At 37.8% G+C, this 15,923-nt stretch overlaps 1 protein-coding gene across 1 annotated transcript in view; it reads right to left on the reverse strand.

The window, feature by feature from the left end:
- The window catches only part of CHM (CHM Rab escort protein), a 181,099-nt gene that overhangs the window by 48,676 nt on the left and 116,500 nt on the right, over positions 1-15,923 (reverse strand). Inside the window, exons 10-11 of the mRNA XM_082377225.1 lie at positions 2,403-2,507; positions 1,931-1,994 (exon numbers count right to left, since the gene is read on the reverse strand). Coding sequence (XP_082233351.1) covers positions 1,931-1,994; positions 2,403-2,507 — 169 coding nt within the window. The remainder of the gene's footprint in view (positions 1-1,930; positions 1,995-2,402; positions 2,508-15,923) is intronic.

The following is a 15,923-nucleotide window of genomic DNA, read 5'->3' on the forward strand; positions in this document are numbered from 1 at the left end:
GTGTCTCACATCCCATCTAAGGGCAATGTTTTTTACCTGTTCTCTGAATCCCATCCTCTCCAGCCTTTATCTGGACCTTGCTGCATCAATTATCCTCCTTTTCTCCTGGGAATCTTCAACCTCTCGCTCTCTACTGGCCCCTTCCCCATCAGTTGAAATATACTCTAATACAGGGGGCCCCAACCCCCGGGCCACGGCTGGGTAGTGGTGTCTGTGGCCTGTTAGGAACCGGGCCACACAGCAGGAGGTGAGCAGCAGACAAGCGAGTGAAGCTTCATCTGTATTTACAGCCATTCCCCACTGCTCCCGTTACCACCTGAGCTCTGCCTCCTATCAAATCAGTGGTGGCATTAGATTCTCATAGGAGCGCGAACTCTATTGTGAACTGTGCATGCGAGGGATCTAGGTTGCGTGCTCCTTATGAGAATCTAATGCCTGATGATCTGAGGTGGAGCTGAGGTGGTGATGCTAGTGCTGGGGAGCGGCTGCAAATACAGATTATCATTAGCAGAGAGGTTTGACTGCACAGAGACCATAATAAATCAATTGCTTGCAGACTCATATCAAAACCCTATCAGTGAGTCGCCAGTGACAACAAGCTCAGGGCTCCCACTGATTCTGCATTATGGTGAGTTGTACAATTATTTCATTATATATTACAATGTAATAATAATAGAAATAAAGCGCACAATAGACATAATACGCTTGAATCATCCCGAAACCATCCCCCCCACCCCGGTCTGTGGAAAAACTGTCTTCCACGAAACTGGTCCCTGGTGCCAAGTGTTGGGGACCGCTGCTCTAATACTTTAAAGAAATGCCCTCTTCGCTTCCACATCCCTCTGCAGGAATCACTTCTTCCCTCTTACTCTTCCCAGCTTAGCTTCTTCAGAAGCATCTGTTTGCTCTCTTCACTTTTCTGCCTTTGTCACTCTTCGACCCATTCACAAAGCTTATGGTTTACCGGGAGCTACAGACAAGTAAACTGGCAACTACAGGACAGTGTGATGAGTGCTATGGTTTTACCACTTTTCGCTCATACCTGTCACACTGTACTGTCGTTGCTATTTATCTGTCTGTATCTGTATCCTCTAGACTGCAAGCTATGAGGGCACAGATGCTATCATGGTTAGCACTATCTCCTCAGAACCCAGCACACTGGCTGGCATGTCGAAGGCACTCATTGTCTGCTGAATGATTAAATGAAACAATTTGCACTCACTCGTAAAATTAACATATTTGCTTTATATAATACAAAGCTTCCAACTTAAGGAAATTTCGGAACCTAGTTTTAGCAGTAGCATATAGGATAGGTCTGACAGTCACACTTACTGAGTAAGCTGATTTTATCAGTCCTGTAAACTATGGTCAGAAGGAGAAGGGGACATACTTCTGGAATTTAAGTGTTCAAACTGAGGAAAAACCACAGGTATAAAGACATTTCTATCGAATCAGGGGTTATGAGGAGGAAGGGGGTACCGAAATGAACCATGGTGATGAGGAAATGTCAGAACTGAAAACGTGTGCTGATATTCATTCACACCGGGCCCCTAATGGTGAGCTTACCACCACTGCTGTAGGATTGGTTACCATAAAGCCTTTTCCTCCAAGATTTTTAAATGCTTCTAAATGCTTTTCTTCTCATAGTAATATACTTTCAATTTCATAGAAATAGCTGTAAAAAAAACTACGATGATTTCAATATTCCTAAAATAAATCTGTTACATAAGACGCAATTATTTGTTCCACTGAAAGGAAATCTTTAAGAAACCAAGATTATTACATAATTGCCATTATGTATTTTTAAAATCCATTAAATGTATTAGTACATATTGGTTAATATATTTTATTTCACCAATATTAATTTACACATATTACCATGTAGATTAAGTTAGTAACATGTTATTAAAAAGTACAGGACTGGAATTACCTGTTGATCTGAATCTGTTTTTAGTACAGACCTATCCGTAATCAAGACTGCCCTGGAGATCTGCCTGTAATGCAGAAAACAGTTAATAAGTGACTCAGATTCCATGGATAAATTTCATTTATATAGCTATACAACCACCAGAAGGCATGTTTCAAAGAACTGTTATGATAAAAGTGTCACCTCCCCAAACCAAGTCAAGTTCTGCTTTAATCTTTTCTTGGCTCATGAAAGGAGGATGTGTGACCTGGAGACAGACCCCAGCTGATGCAAAGGAGTCAACATTAGGCTAGGCTCCTCCACAAAACCAGACCTTATAAGAGAACAGTGGTAACACACTGAATGTATCTTTGGTTTGGTATACATTTGCATCTTACTTGAAGAACAGAGTCATACAGAAGTGTCAATGTAATCACACAGATGAATTTCCCTAAGTTTCACCTTCCCTAGCAGAGTGGCTGGAGGGGTGCCTTACCTGTATTGCACATGCGAGCATGTGTTCTCAGAAAGGTAACTGTCTTCCACAAGGAAATGCTTAGAGATTATTCTCTGACCAAACTGATCTATGATTGCTTTACATCTACGAAGAAGATAAGCACAGCAAAATAGTTCTCATTAATGATTACATAATTGAGAAAATGAACATAATCAGCTACCAATCTTGAATCTAAAACTAATGTCTTAAAAGACAAGATTTTAAAATTGCCTACAATTTCACATTTTTGACACAAAACTTCACTAAACTGCAGAATATACATTCTTGTTGCTATTTTGAAGTCTTTTAAACTATAAAATAAGTATAGACTAGAACTTATTTATTTTGAATGCTTAATAATAAGAATAAAGCTAGGACAAGTATTATTCTATAAGCTTTTCTAATGTTTAGGAACATAGAAGCTTTTTCTTTGTTTAGGAAACAGGCTTTTTTTTTTTTTTTCCTTAACAGATCTAAGAAGAGAGGGAGGAAAAGTTGATTAAATATCTTGTTATATCATTCACAGCCTATAAAAGTCACTAAAGGCTTTTTATTTTTCTGTTAAGTGTCACTTTCTCTTTTGTTCAATAATAGCTATCTTGTCACACGTGTGATAATGTTTTAAACAAAAAAAACGGGATGGAGCTTCTTTTAATATCTGTTTCCACTTTACTCCAAAGGATGATCATATAAAGATTTCTTTCAAGTGCTGTTTCCAAATAAGGAAAACACTTATGCATGGACATTATCAGGTCTCTGTCATCTGATATGTGTTGGGAAAATGAATCATATAGAACCCTCCATTGACCTTCTTTCAATGTGTCTAGATAAAAGGATGAAAATTAGAATCCATCTCCTTACAGTGCCACAAGTTATAAATGTACTTTATAGGGCTCATTATCCAAACTAATGGACTAAGGGAAACATCCTTGAAATGGACTTACCAGCACTGACAAAGCCAGTATGCAATATTTCAGGAACTATATGCAAATGCCTGCATGTTTTCTATATCTTTTTATTATGGAAATAGCACAATTTACTTTTGTCACAGCTTTCCTTTTGGGACTAGAATTATTTTATTAGAAATACACTTATGTGTTACTCCTCATAAAACGCAAGCAAATAATTTCAAACTTATGTCACATTTTAAATATACTGGTATAAATTAAAATATGTTACATCACTCTAAAAATAAGCCAAGTAAGAGCTATTTACTAGGCATAAAGGCATTAACAGTAAAATGAAATACCCAAGGCCAATTGTGAGAGGAATTTAATGTGTATTTCCTAAAGGCAGATTATGATATGCTGATATTCTTGAATAAATGGCATGCCACTGTCATCAGGATAGACTATGATATCTCGTGATGTTAGATATACATATTTTTAATCAATTAACTACATATTACTGAATATGTTATATTACATTAATATTTATGTGATTTTCTTCCCCATCTCACCTCCATTCCACTTCCTTTCTCTTCCCCACTTATGTTTCTATGCATATCTCCTCACATTTCATTAAACTAGAGCTCTCACTTTATAAAATACTTAACTACATAGAAATAAGGTATTTATACCTATTTTCCAAAGTAAGTATTTAAAAACTGGAAGGCAAGTTACTCATTCAGTCTCCTGTTTTATTTATGTATTTATTTATTTAAATTAAAAAAAAATTTTTGGGGCTGTGCCGTGAGGCTTGTGGGATCTTAGTTTCCTGACCAGGGATTGAACCCGGGCCCTGGCAGTGAAAGTACTGAGCCCTAACCACTGGACCACCAGGGAATTCTCTCAGTCTCTTGTTTAAGACATTCATATATAATTTAAAACACAAGGTACTTTGGTGAGGGAAAAGAGAAATCTGTGGATCCATCATGAAGCACTGATCCCTATTTTTCCTGGAAACACTGACAAGCCTTTTTCTTACCTTTAACTCAGAGACTATACAAAGTCAAGAGGGAATAATCTGGGCAGAAAAAAGAGGGTGTAAAAATCTTCTGTATCTTGATAGGGATTTGGGTTATACAGATTTATCATCTGTCACCACTCAGGTAATGAGCACTTAAGATTTGGGCACTTTAGGGACTTCCTTGGTGATCCAGTGGCTAAGTCACTCCCAATGCAGGGGGTCCAGGTTCAATCTCTGGTCAGAGAACTAGACCCTACCTGCATGCCGCAACTAAAGAGCCCGCATGCAGCAATGAAGATCCTGCGTGCCACAACCAAGACCCAGCACAGCCTAAATAAATAAATAAATATTAAAAAAAAAGATTTTTGCACTTTATCATATGTAAATATTACATCAGAAGAAAAAGCTGCAAACAAATATTAAACTCTAGTTAATGATATGCATACTGAAGTGTTTAGGAGGAATTGTACTGATATCTGGAATTTACTGTGAAGTGCCTAAAAAAGGTGAATAGATGAACAGAGGGATGAATATTTGGGTAGACATATGATTAAGCAAGCATATTAAAATGTTAACTGCAGAATCTAGGTGGTGGATATATAGGTGATCATCTTGAAATTCTTTCAACATTGGCGTAGAGTTGAAAATTTTCACCATAAAATGTTGGAATCAAGTTGAGAGAGGGAGTGATGTTAGTACAAATCTTGGACTCCAGTCTAAGTCTTTGCAAAGGGCTCCCATTTAAATAAACCACACAACTAAACCTTGCCCTCAAGCTTGTGGAGAGCTCCTTGCTTGTAGGCTTCCAAACACTAATGGGGCTGCTTTGGTGGTAGTTACACCTTTGGTGACAGGCAGACATTGGTTTCAGAAATTATGGTATTAGAACTACTGAGGACCACTCAAGAGGGAAGGATGGGTGCATGGAGATTGGGGAGCTCAACTATGCAAGCACAGTTTGCCAATAAATGTGCCTCTTTATGCTGAAGCTTCTGGATGAAACAGTGATTCTTAGAGGAGAAGGAGGAGAAGGAAGCAAATCAGAATCACACCTGGGGGACTTTTTCAAATTATAAGTACCCCTGGAGATTCTGATAAGCTCCCAAATCCCAGGGAAGAATCACCATGTAGTGTGCCACAGTACTGTTGTATCTTTACGCTGTGCTAGGTGGAGAAAAGTCAAGAGCTATTGCTACAGAAAAAAATATTGATTTCTGCAGAAGTTGAGGTGATGGTCAATATGCCTACTCAGTCTGGTAGATGATAATACAACTTACCTGATAGTCTCATGCTAAAGTACTAAGGCTCTAGGCCTGAGCAAAGCTGTTCAAACCAAAATACATTTAAGTAAGTGATAAGATTTATTTTCCCCTCAGATACTTACTTACTGTCATATATTAGGCCTAACTGGGAGAACAACGAGTAAAGGAATATTGATTTGGTACCTAGACTTAGACTTTGTATTACAAAGATTAATATAAAAAATTATGACATTCAAGTAATGAAAAACAACAAAATGAAACAGTGCTGCCAGAGACATTAAAATACCCCCTTGTCCACCCCTCCCACATGAACCTGAGGAAGCCATTAAAGATTAACAACATTCTGGATTTAGTTGAGGGCCTTGCTGAGCCTCATAAATAGTAAATTGAGGAGGAACATGATAGGAGTTTCCAGTTACACGGACACAATGACCAAGCTGATCATAAGAATCACTGAAGCCAGACAGAACATTTCTAGAGCTGAGCTTTCTAAATCAACAGATCACAACAGTTATTCAGTTCTTGGTTCAATGACATGAGGACATAAAGAGCAAAATGATGATAAGGAAGAAAACAATCAACAAGATGAAAACTCTTTATCTGGAATTTGGCCCAGAAGATAAAAATAATATTAAAACAGGTATCCATTCTCTATAAACTTCAGAATTAATATCCCAACTGTTTTTATGATAAGGAATATATAAATCACATATGAAATCATGAAAAGGAAAATATATTAATTAAGGAAATTAGAAGATTCGCAATAATTGAAGGAAACAAGATAATTCCCCCTACTCACTATGCCCTTCCATACTTTCTCAAACACATTAGTTCAAATGCCACCTCTTCGATGAAACCATTCCAAAATGCTTATTACTCATTTTTCTTGGGTAAAAATCTACTCCAATAGTCTCAAACATGATTATAATTCCAAACCTATGGTTCTCTGTTGTAATCAATCCCAAGCTCTGTATCCATAGTTTTAACTGTCTATTACCTATTTTTTCTGGATAGGTAATAGACACTTAAATCATGGCTCCTCACCTGCTTCCCCACTTGGAATCTCAGTCTCAGTTAATGGCATGATCAGCAGTTATAGAGTTTCCCTAGCTCAAAATCTCTCTTCCCACATCTAATCTGCTACTCAAAACTAGCCTCTTTTCTCCATCTCCACTGACACTGCCCTAGACTCTTGGTAAGTCTAATAAGACAATGGACTGCTAACACATTGGTGGCTCATTTGTTTGACATAAGTGTGTGGCATAACAACCATGTGCCAAGCGCTATTCTAAGAGGTAAAAGCTTGGGGGGGAGGGGTAGAGTATCAGGGAATGCTCTTTGGAGGAAGTGATACATTAGCTGCTTTTAAAGCAGTTAAAACCAGTTAAAGCAAGTAAATAAGAAGAACATTTCAGTAGAAGGGCAGCATCTGCAGGGGTACAGAGGCAAGTAAGAGAAGTACAGGGAGGGAACCACAAGCAGTTCAGTGTTCCTGACAATAAAATGGAAGCAGGGAGAGAAGAGAGATGAACTGAGAGAGGGAGGCAAAGGTCAGACCCCAGAGTCTCATGTGTCATGTAAAAGGGTCTCAGACTTCATTCTGAAGTGATATAAAGTCACTGAAACTTTTTACATAGGGAGGGACAAAGCCAGATCTGCATACTGAACAGATCTCAATGTGTAATTATCTCATTAATTTATTTGTTCTTTAATGTCCCCCAGTAGACTCTAAGCTCCATGAGAACAAAGACCATGATTGTCTTGTTCTGTGCTGTATCTCCAGTGCCTGTCACACAGATAACAACTGTGCATGGATGACTGAATAGATGGACGGATGATAGAAGGATTCCATGTACGTGAATAATGCAGAGACAGAAACAAAGATACAAAATCTCTGATTTAGCAGGTAAAGAATCTCTTTCCATCACAGTGCTTCTTCCAAATCACTTCCAATCACAGAACTTGTTAAAGTTCACTCATCTAGTAAGTGGGGAAGCCAGGGTACAGATCCAGGCCTACCTGACCTTAGAGCCTGTAATCTTTGTACACAAGGGCAAGATTCATGTTTTATTTATCTCTTTATCCCCATAGCAACTAGCATGTGGGTTGGTGGAGGTTAAATATCTAGAATATTACCACTATCATTTTGCAAATGGGGCATACTAAAATCAGAAATTCAGCGATTTTCCTACAATGACAAATGGTATTAAGAATAAGTCACCTCATGCTTGGTCTAACATACTATTCATTACTAACTTCCAAGTACCTGGGAAAGGTAGAGTTATTCCTGACATCAGAAAAAAAGATATCTCCAAGAAATAGTAATAGCAGGAAATCTAGTAAGTGAGACAGCTGAAGTTCACAAGAACACTAGCTGAAGTAATTAGATTCAGACTACTGGTTACAGACATGTCTGGTCCAAGGTCATCCATACCCTACCCTAATATCAAATACTACACTGCTAAATGGCCAAATCTGATGTACAGGAGTTTTACATGGTCAGCACTGCTGCAAAGAAAAAGAAAGCTGCTCAACAAGAGCATTCAGTGTCTCCAGAAACAGTCAACAGAGGGGTTCAGTATTAGAATTTAATGAGAGGGTAGAGAAAAGAACTACTGATACCCATGTCCTCTAAAAATCAGTAAAGCAGAGTCAATGGATAATATAGCCAAGAGAGCACAGTCAATGTGGATCTCAGGAGAGCAAATTAAACAAAAATGAAAAATAAGACAATACAAGATTTTTTTATGCAAAAGAAATACTTTGAAGACCAGATTCAAGATGGCGGAGTAGAAGGACGTGTTCTCACTCCTTCTTGAGAGAGCACCAGAATCACAACTAACTGCTGAACAATCATCGACAGGAAGACACTGGAACTCACCATAAAAGATACCCCACATACAAAGACAAAGGAGAAGCCACAATGAGATGGTAGAGGGGCACAATCACAATAAAATCAAATCCCATAACTGCTGGGTGGGTGACTCACAAAGTGGAGAACACTTATACCACAGAAGTCCACCCACTGGAGTGAAGGTTCTGAGTCCCACGTAAGGCTTCCCAACCTGGGGGTCCAGCAAAGGGAGGAGGAATTCCTAGAGAATCAGAATTTGAAGGCTAGCGGGATTTGATTGCAGGACTTTGACAGGACTGAGGGAAACAGAGACTCCACTCTTGGAGGGCACACACAAAGTAGTGTGTGCATCGGGACCCAGAGGAAGGAGCAGTGACCCCATAGGAGACTGAACTAGACCTATCTGCTAGTGTTGGAGGGTATCCTGCAGAGGCGGGGGGTGGCTGTGTCTCACTGAGAGGACAAAGACACTGGCAGCAGAAGTTCTGGGAAATACTTATTGGCGTGAGCCCTCCCAGACTCCACCATTAGCCCCACCAAAGAGCCCGGGTAGGCTCCAGTGTTGGGTCCTCTCAGGCCAAACAACCAACAGGGAGGGAACCCAGCCCCACCCATCAGCAGACAAGTGGGTTAAAGTTTTACTGAGCTCTGCCCACCAGAGCAACACCCAGCTCTACCCACCACCAGTCCCTCCCATCAGGAAACTTGCACAAGCCTCTTAGACAGTCTCATCCACCAGAGGGCAGACAGCAGAAGCAAGAAGAACTACAGTCCTGCAGCCTGTGGAACAAAAACCACATTCACAGAAATATAGACAAGATGGAAAGGCAGAGGGCTATGTACCAGATGAAGGAACAAGATAAAACCCCAGAAAAGCAACTAAATGAAGTGGAGAAAGGCAACCTTCCAGAAAAAGAATTCAGAATAATGATAGTGAAGATGATCCAGGACCTCGGAAAAAGAATGGAGGCAAAGATCGAGAAGATGCAAGAAATATTTAACAAAGACCTAGAAGAATTAAAGACCAAACAAACAGAGATGAACAATAAAATAACTGAAATGAAAAATACACTAGAAGGAATCAATAGCAGAATAACTGAGGCAGAAGAATGAATAAGTGACCTGGAAGACAGAATGGTGGAATTCACAGCTGTGGAACAGAATAAAGAAAAAAGAATGAAAAGAAATGAAGACAGTCTAAGAGACCTCTGGGACAACATTAAACACAACAACATTCGCATTACAGGAGTCCCAGAAGGAGAAGAGAGAGAGAAAGGACCCGAGAAAATATTTGAAGAGATTAGAGTCGAAAACTTCCCTAACATGGGAAAAGAAATAGCCAGCAAAGTCCAGGAAGTGCAGAAACTTTCATACAGGATAAACCCAAGGAGAAACACGCTGAGACACATAGTAATCAAAGTGGCAAAAATTAAAGACAAAGAAAAATTACTGAAAGCAGCAAGGGAAAAACGACAAATAACATACAAGGGAACTCCCATAAGGTTAATAGCTGATTTCTCAGCAGAAACTCTACAAGCCAGAAGGGAATGGCATGACATATTTAAAGTGAAGAAAGAGAAGAACCTACAACCAATATCACTCTACCCGGCAACGATCTCATTCAGATTCGATGGAGAAATCAAAAGCTTTACAGACAAGCAAAAGTGAAGAGAATTCAGCACCACCAAACCAGCTCTACAACAAATGCTAAAGGAATTTCTCTAAGGGGGAAACACAACAGAAGAAAAGGACCTACAAAAACAAACCCAAAACAATTAAGGAAATGGTAATAGGAACATACATATCGATAATTACCTTAAATGCGAATGGATTAAATGCTCCAACCAAAAGACACAGGCTCGCTGAATGGATACAAAAATAAGACCCATATATACGCTATCTACAAGTGACCCATTTCAGACCTAGGGACACATACAGACTGAAAGTGAGAGGATGGAAAAAGATTTTCCATGCAAATGGAAATCAAATGAAAGCTGGAGTAGCAATACTCATATCAGATAAAATAGACTTCAAAATAAAGGATGTTACTAGAGACAAGGAAGGACACTACATAATGACCAAGGGATCAATCCAGGAAGAAGATATAACAATTATAAATATTTATGCACCCAACATAGGAGCACCTCAATACATAAGGCAAATGCTAACAGCTATAAAAGAGGAAATCGACAGTAACACAGTAACAGTGGGGGACTTTAACACCCCAATTACACCAATGGACATTATCCAAACAGAAATTTAATAAGGAAACAGAAGCTTTAAATGACACAATAGACCATACATATTTAATTGATATTTATAGGACATTCCATACAAAAACAGCAGATTACACTTTCTTCTCAAGTGCGCACGGAACATTCTCCAGGATAGATCACATCTTGGGTCACAAATCAAGCCTCAGTAAATTTAAGAAAATTGAAATCATATCAACCATCTTTTCTGACCACAATGCTATGAGATTAGAAATCAATTACAAGGAAAAAAACGTAAAAAACACAAACACATGGAGGCTAAACAATACGTTACTAAATTACCGAGAGATCACTGAATCAAAGAGGAAATCAAAAAATACCTAGAGACAAATGACAATGAAAATACGATGATACAAAACCTATGGGATGCAGCAAAAGCAGTTCTAAGAGGGAAGTTTATAGCAATACAAGCTTACCTCAAGAAACAAGAAAAATCTCAAGTGAACAATCTAACCTTACACCTAAAGGAACTAGAGAAAGAAGAACAAACAAAACCCAAAGTTAGCAGAAGGAAAGAAATCATAAAGATCAGAGCAGAAATAAATGAAATAGAAACAAAGAAAACAATAACAAAGATCAATAAAACTAAAAGCTGGTTCTTTGAGAAGATAAACAAAATTGATAAACCACTAGCCAGACTCATCAAGAAAAAGAGGGAGAGGACTCAAATCAATAAAATCAGAAATGAAAAAGGAGAAGTTACAACAGACACTGCACAAATACAAAGCATCCTAAGAGACTACTACAAGCAATTCTATGCTAATAAAATGGACAACCTGGAAGAAATGGACAAATTCTTAGAAAGGTATAACCTTCCAAGACTGAACCAGGAAGAAATAGAAAATATAAACAGACCAATCACGAGTAATGAAATTGAAACTGTGATTAAAAATCTTCCAACAAACAAAAGTCCAGGACCAGATGGCTTCACGGGTGAATTCTACCAAACATTTAGAGAAGAGCAAACACCCATCCTTCTCAAACTCTTCCAGAAAACTGCAGAGGAAGGAATACTCCCAAACTCATTCTATGGGGCCACCATCACCCTAATACCAAAACCAGACAAAGATACTACAAAAAAAAAACAGACTAATACCACTGATGAATATATATGCAAAAATCCTCAACAAAATACTAGCAAACAAATCCAACAACACATTAAAAGGACCATACATCATGATCAAGTGGGATTTATCCCAGGGATTCAAGGATTCTTCAATACGCGCAAATCAATCAATGTGATACACTATATTAACAAATTGAAGTATAAAAACCATATGATCATCTCAATAGATGCAGAAAAAGCTTTTGAAAAATTCAACACCCATTTATGATAAAAACTCTCCAGAAAGCGGGCATAGAGGGAACCTACCTCAACATAATAAAGGCCATATACGACAAACCCACAGCAAACATCATTCTCATTGGTGAAAAACTGAAAGCATTTCCTCTAAGATCAGGAACAAGACAAGGATGTCCACTCTTGCCACTATTATTCAACATAGTTTTGGAAGTCCTAGCCACAGCAATCAGAGAAGAAAAAGAAATAAAAGGAATCCAAATTGGAAAAGAAGAAGTAAAGCTGTCACTGTTTGCAGATGACATGATACTATACATAGAGAATCCTAAAGATGCCACCAGAAAACTACTAGAGCTAATCAATGAATTTGGTAAAGTAGCAGGATAGAAAATTAATGCACAGAAATCCTTTGCATTCCTATACAATAATGATGAAAAATCTTAAAGAGAAATCAAGGAAACACTCCCATTTACCACTGCAACAAAAACAATAAAATACCTAGGAACAAACCTACCTAGGGAGACAAAAGACCTGTATGCAGAAAACTATAAGACACTGATGAACGAAATTAAAGATAATACAAACAGATGGAGAGATATACCATGTTCTTGGATTGGAAGAATCAATATTGTGAAAATGACTATACTACCTAAAGCAATCTACAGATTCAATGCAATCCCTATCAAATTCCCAATGGCATTTTTTACAGAACTAGAACAAAAAAATCTTAAAATTTGTATGGAGACACGAAAGACCCCGAATAGCCAAAAGCAGTCTTGAGGGAAAAAAATGGAGGCAGAGGAATCAGACTCCCTGACTTCACACTATACTACAAAGCTACAGTAATCAAGACAATATGGTACTGGCACAAAAACAGAAATATAGATCAATGGAACAGGATAGACAGTCCAGAGATAAACCCATGCAACTATGGTCAACTAATCTATGAGAAAGGAGGCAAGGATATACAATGGAGAAAAGACAGTCTCTTCAAAAATTGGTGCTGGGAAAACTGGACACCTACATGTAAAAGAATGAAATTAGAACACTCCCTAACACCATAAACAAAAATAAACTCAAAATGGATTAGAGACCTAAACGTAAGACCAGACACTATAAAACTCTTAGAGGAATACATAGGAAGAATACTCTTTGACATAAATCATAGCAAGATCTCTTTTGATCCATCTCCTAAAGTAATGGAAATAAAAACAAAAATAAACAAATGGGACCTAATGAAACTTAAAAGCTTTTGCAAAGCAAACTACAAACAAGACGAAAAGACAACCCTCAGAATGGGAGAAAATATTTGCAAATGAATCAACGGACAAAGGATTCATCTCCAAAATATATAAACAGCTCATGCAGCTCAATATTAAAAAAACAAACAACCCAATCCAAAAATGGGCAGAAGACCTAAATAGACATTTCTCCAAAGAAGACATACAGATGGCCAAGAGGCACATGAAAAGCTGCTCAGCATCACTAATTATTAGAGAAATGCAAATCAAAACTACAATGAGGTATCACCTCACACCAGTTAGAATGGGCATCATCAGAAAATCTACAAACGACAAATGCTGGAGAGGGTGTGGAGAAAAGGGAACCTCTTGCACTGTTGGTGGGAATGTAAATTGATACAGCCACTATGGAGAACAGTATGGTGGTTCCTTAAAACCTAAAAATAGAATTACTGTATGACCCAGCAATCCCACTACTGGGCATATACCCAGAGAAAACCATAATTCGAAAAGACACATGCACCCCAATGTTCACTGCAGCACTATTTACAATAGCTAGGTCATGGAAGCAACCTAAATGCCCATCGACAGATGAATGGATAAAGAAGATGTGGTACATATATACAATGGAATAGTACTCAGCCATAAAAAGGAACGAAATTGGGTCATTTGTAGAGACGTGGATGAATCTAGGGACTGTCATACAGAGTGAAGTAAGTCAGAAAGAGAAAAACAAATATTGTATATTAACGCATACATGTGGAACCTAGAAAAATGGTACAGATGAAGTGGTTTGCATGGCAGAAATTTAGACACAGATGTAGAGAACAAACGTATGGACACCAAGGGGGAAAAGCGGCGAGGGGTGGTGGTGGTGGTGGTGTGATGAATTGGGAGATTAGGATTGACATATATACACTAATGTTTATAAAATGGATAACTAAAAAGAACCTGCTGTATAAAAAAATAAATAAAATAACATTTAAAAATTAAAAAAATAATAAATAAACCTTGACCTTTGGGGAAAAAAATGAAAAATAAGATCTAGCTGAAAATAAGTATGCATTTAGTTACATATTCCATATTTCTCCTCTCAACACTGGTATGATACTTTGATGTGTAATCACCACGCTAAACTCAATGCTATGATCATTTATGCTTCTATCAGCTTTCCTCAGTGAAAGGTGAAAAGAAAAGCACAAAAAAGGCTATCAGATTTTAATCTTCGTTCATTCATTTAACACAAATCTACTGCATATAACGGGTGATAGGAACCTGCCTTGGTTCTGGAGATAAAGCAGTGAGACCCTGACCTTTCTTACGGGGAATTTACAATCATAAAAGGGGACCTGAGTTGGGGGGCTGGGTTCTGATCTAGTCTGTGGGATCAGGAAATAAACTTAGACCTTAGACCTGAAGCATGCTTAGCTCTTAACTACATCGAAGACTAAAGGGGATGTCAAGTGTTCCTTATAGGAAAATTGGGGGAAAAAAGGCAATCTAAAACCATAAGGAGATAAATACAAACGTCTGCAGATTCCTTGATTAATATGCCAATTACACTTAAAATAAACGATTATTTGAGTCAACCTGGATTGCTTAAAAAGAAATGTATGCTGGATATGCCCAAATATAAACTCAAGATTTTCCCCTCAAAAAATTATCCCTCACTTTATATTCAAGTCCTAACAAAACATCTCCTATTACTGGTAGGTCTCTCAATTATTTGATTTTGAATGACAAAATAGTATTTGGGAAAGATACATTAGCCTGAGTCAACTTCAATCAATGTTAGCTTTAGATGTTTATAGAGACTCTTTGAGTTGATAGAATGGATATTTTAAAGAAGCAAAATTTCATAATTACTAGCAAAGATATGAATTTACAATTTTGAAGTACTGGTTGTCTCTTAAAAGAAACTTTTTAAAGATCCCATACACAATTTAGTATAGTGAGAATACTGTAGATATCGTGAATATTATAAATGCAGGTCAAATTTTTAACTGTCCCACTATTAAGGAATTAAATAGTTATGGCTCGGAATAAGTTTTCCAGTATGAGAATCATATGCAGAATACAAAATGGCTGTATCTTAACCACCCCAAGATGGACAAGAAAAAGATATTCACTGGAAAACTGAGGTTCTAGTAAAATAATAATAAACAGCATAAGTAGACATCTTGCTATTTCATTTACATTAATGAAAGTAGACACATACAAGTTGTTTGAACATTTTTTTCAATTTCTCACTGGGACTGAAGATAACCTAATATGTGAGAATGGACTACATTTGGGCATATAAAACATTTTAAAATAACTTACTTCTAAGTGTAAAGGAAAAACTAAGTACTTTCAGTAACTCAACTGATGCATGTCATAGCTGGGAGGAGACTCGAAAACTACTGCAGAGTCCATCTAACTCATCTTGCAGATGAGGGAACTGGCCCAGAGAAAAGTGACTTGTGTCCACTGTCACTCATGGCAGTGACAGAGTTCCATGTCTTCTTTCACTCCAGGGTTACCTGACCATTGCATGCCTTCAGAGTCGTTAGAGAATAACTGTTATGTTTGAGGTCCTTCTACAAAGATGTAAAAGAAATGAATTAAGACCTAGAGTCCCCAGTCCATCATGGAACATAGTACCACTGGCTAAATCCTGAACTTTACCTTACAGATCAGTGTT

The sequence above is a fragment of the Balaenoptera borealis genome (genome assembly GCF_965194805.1).
Source record: "Balaenoptera borealis genome assembly, chromosome: X".
NCBI lineage: Eukaryota > Metazoa > Chordata > Mammalia > Artiodactyla > Balaenopteridae > Balaenoptera > Balaenoptera borealis.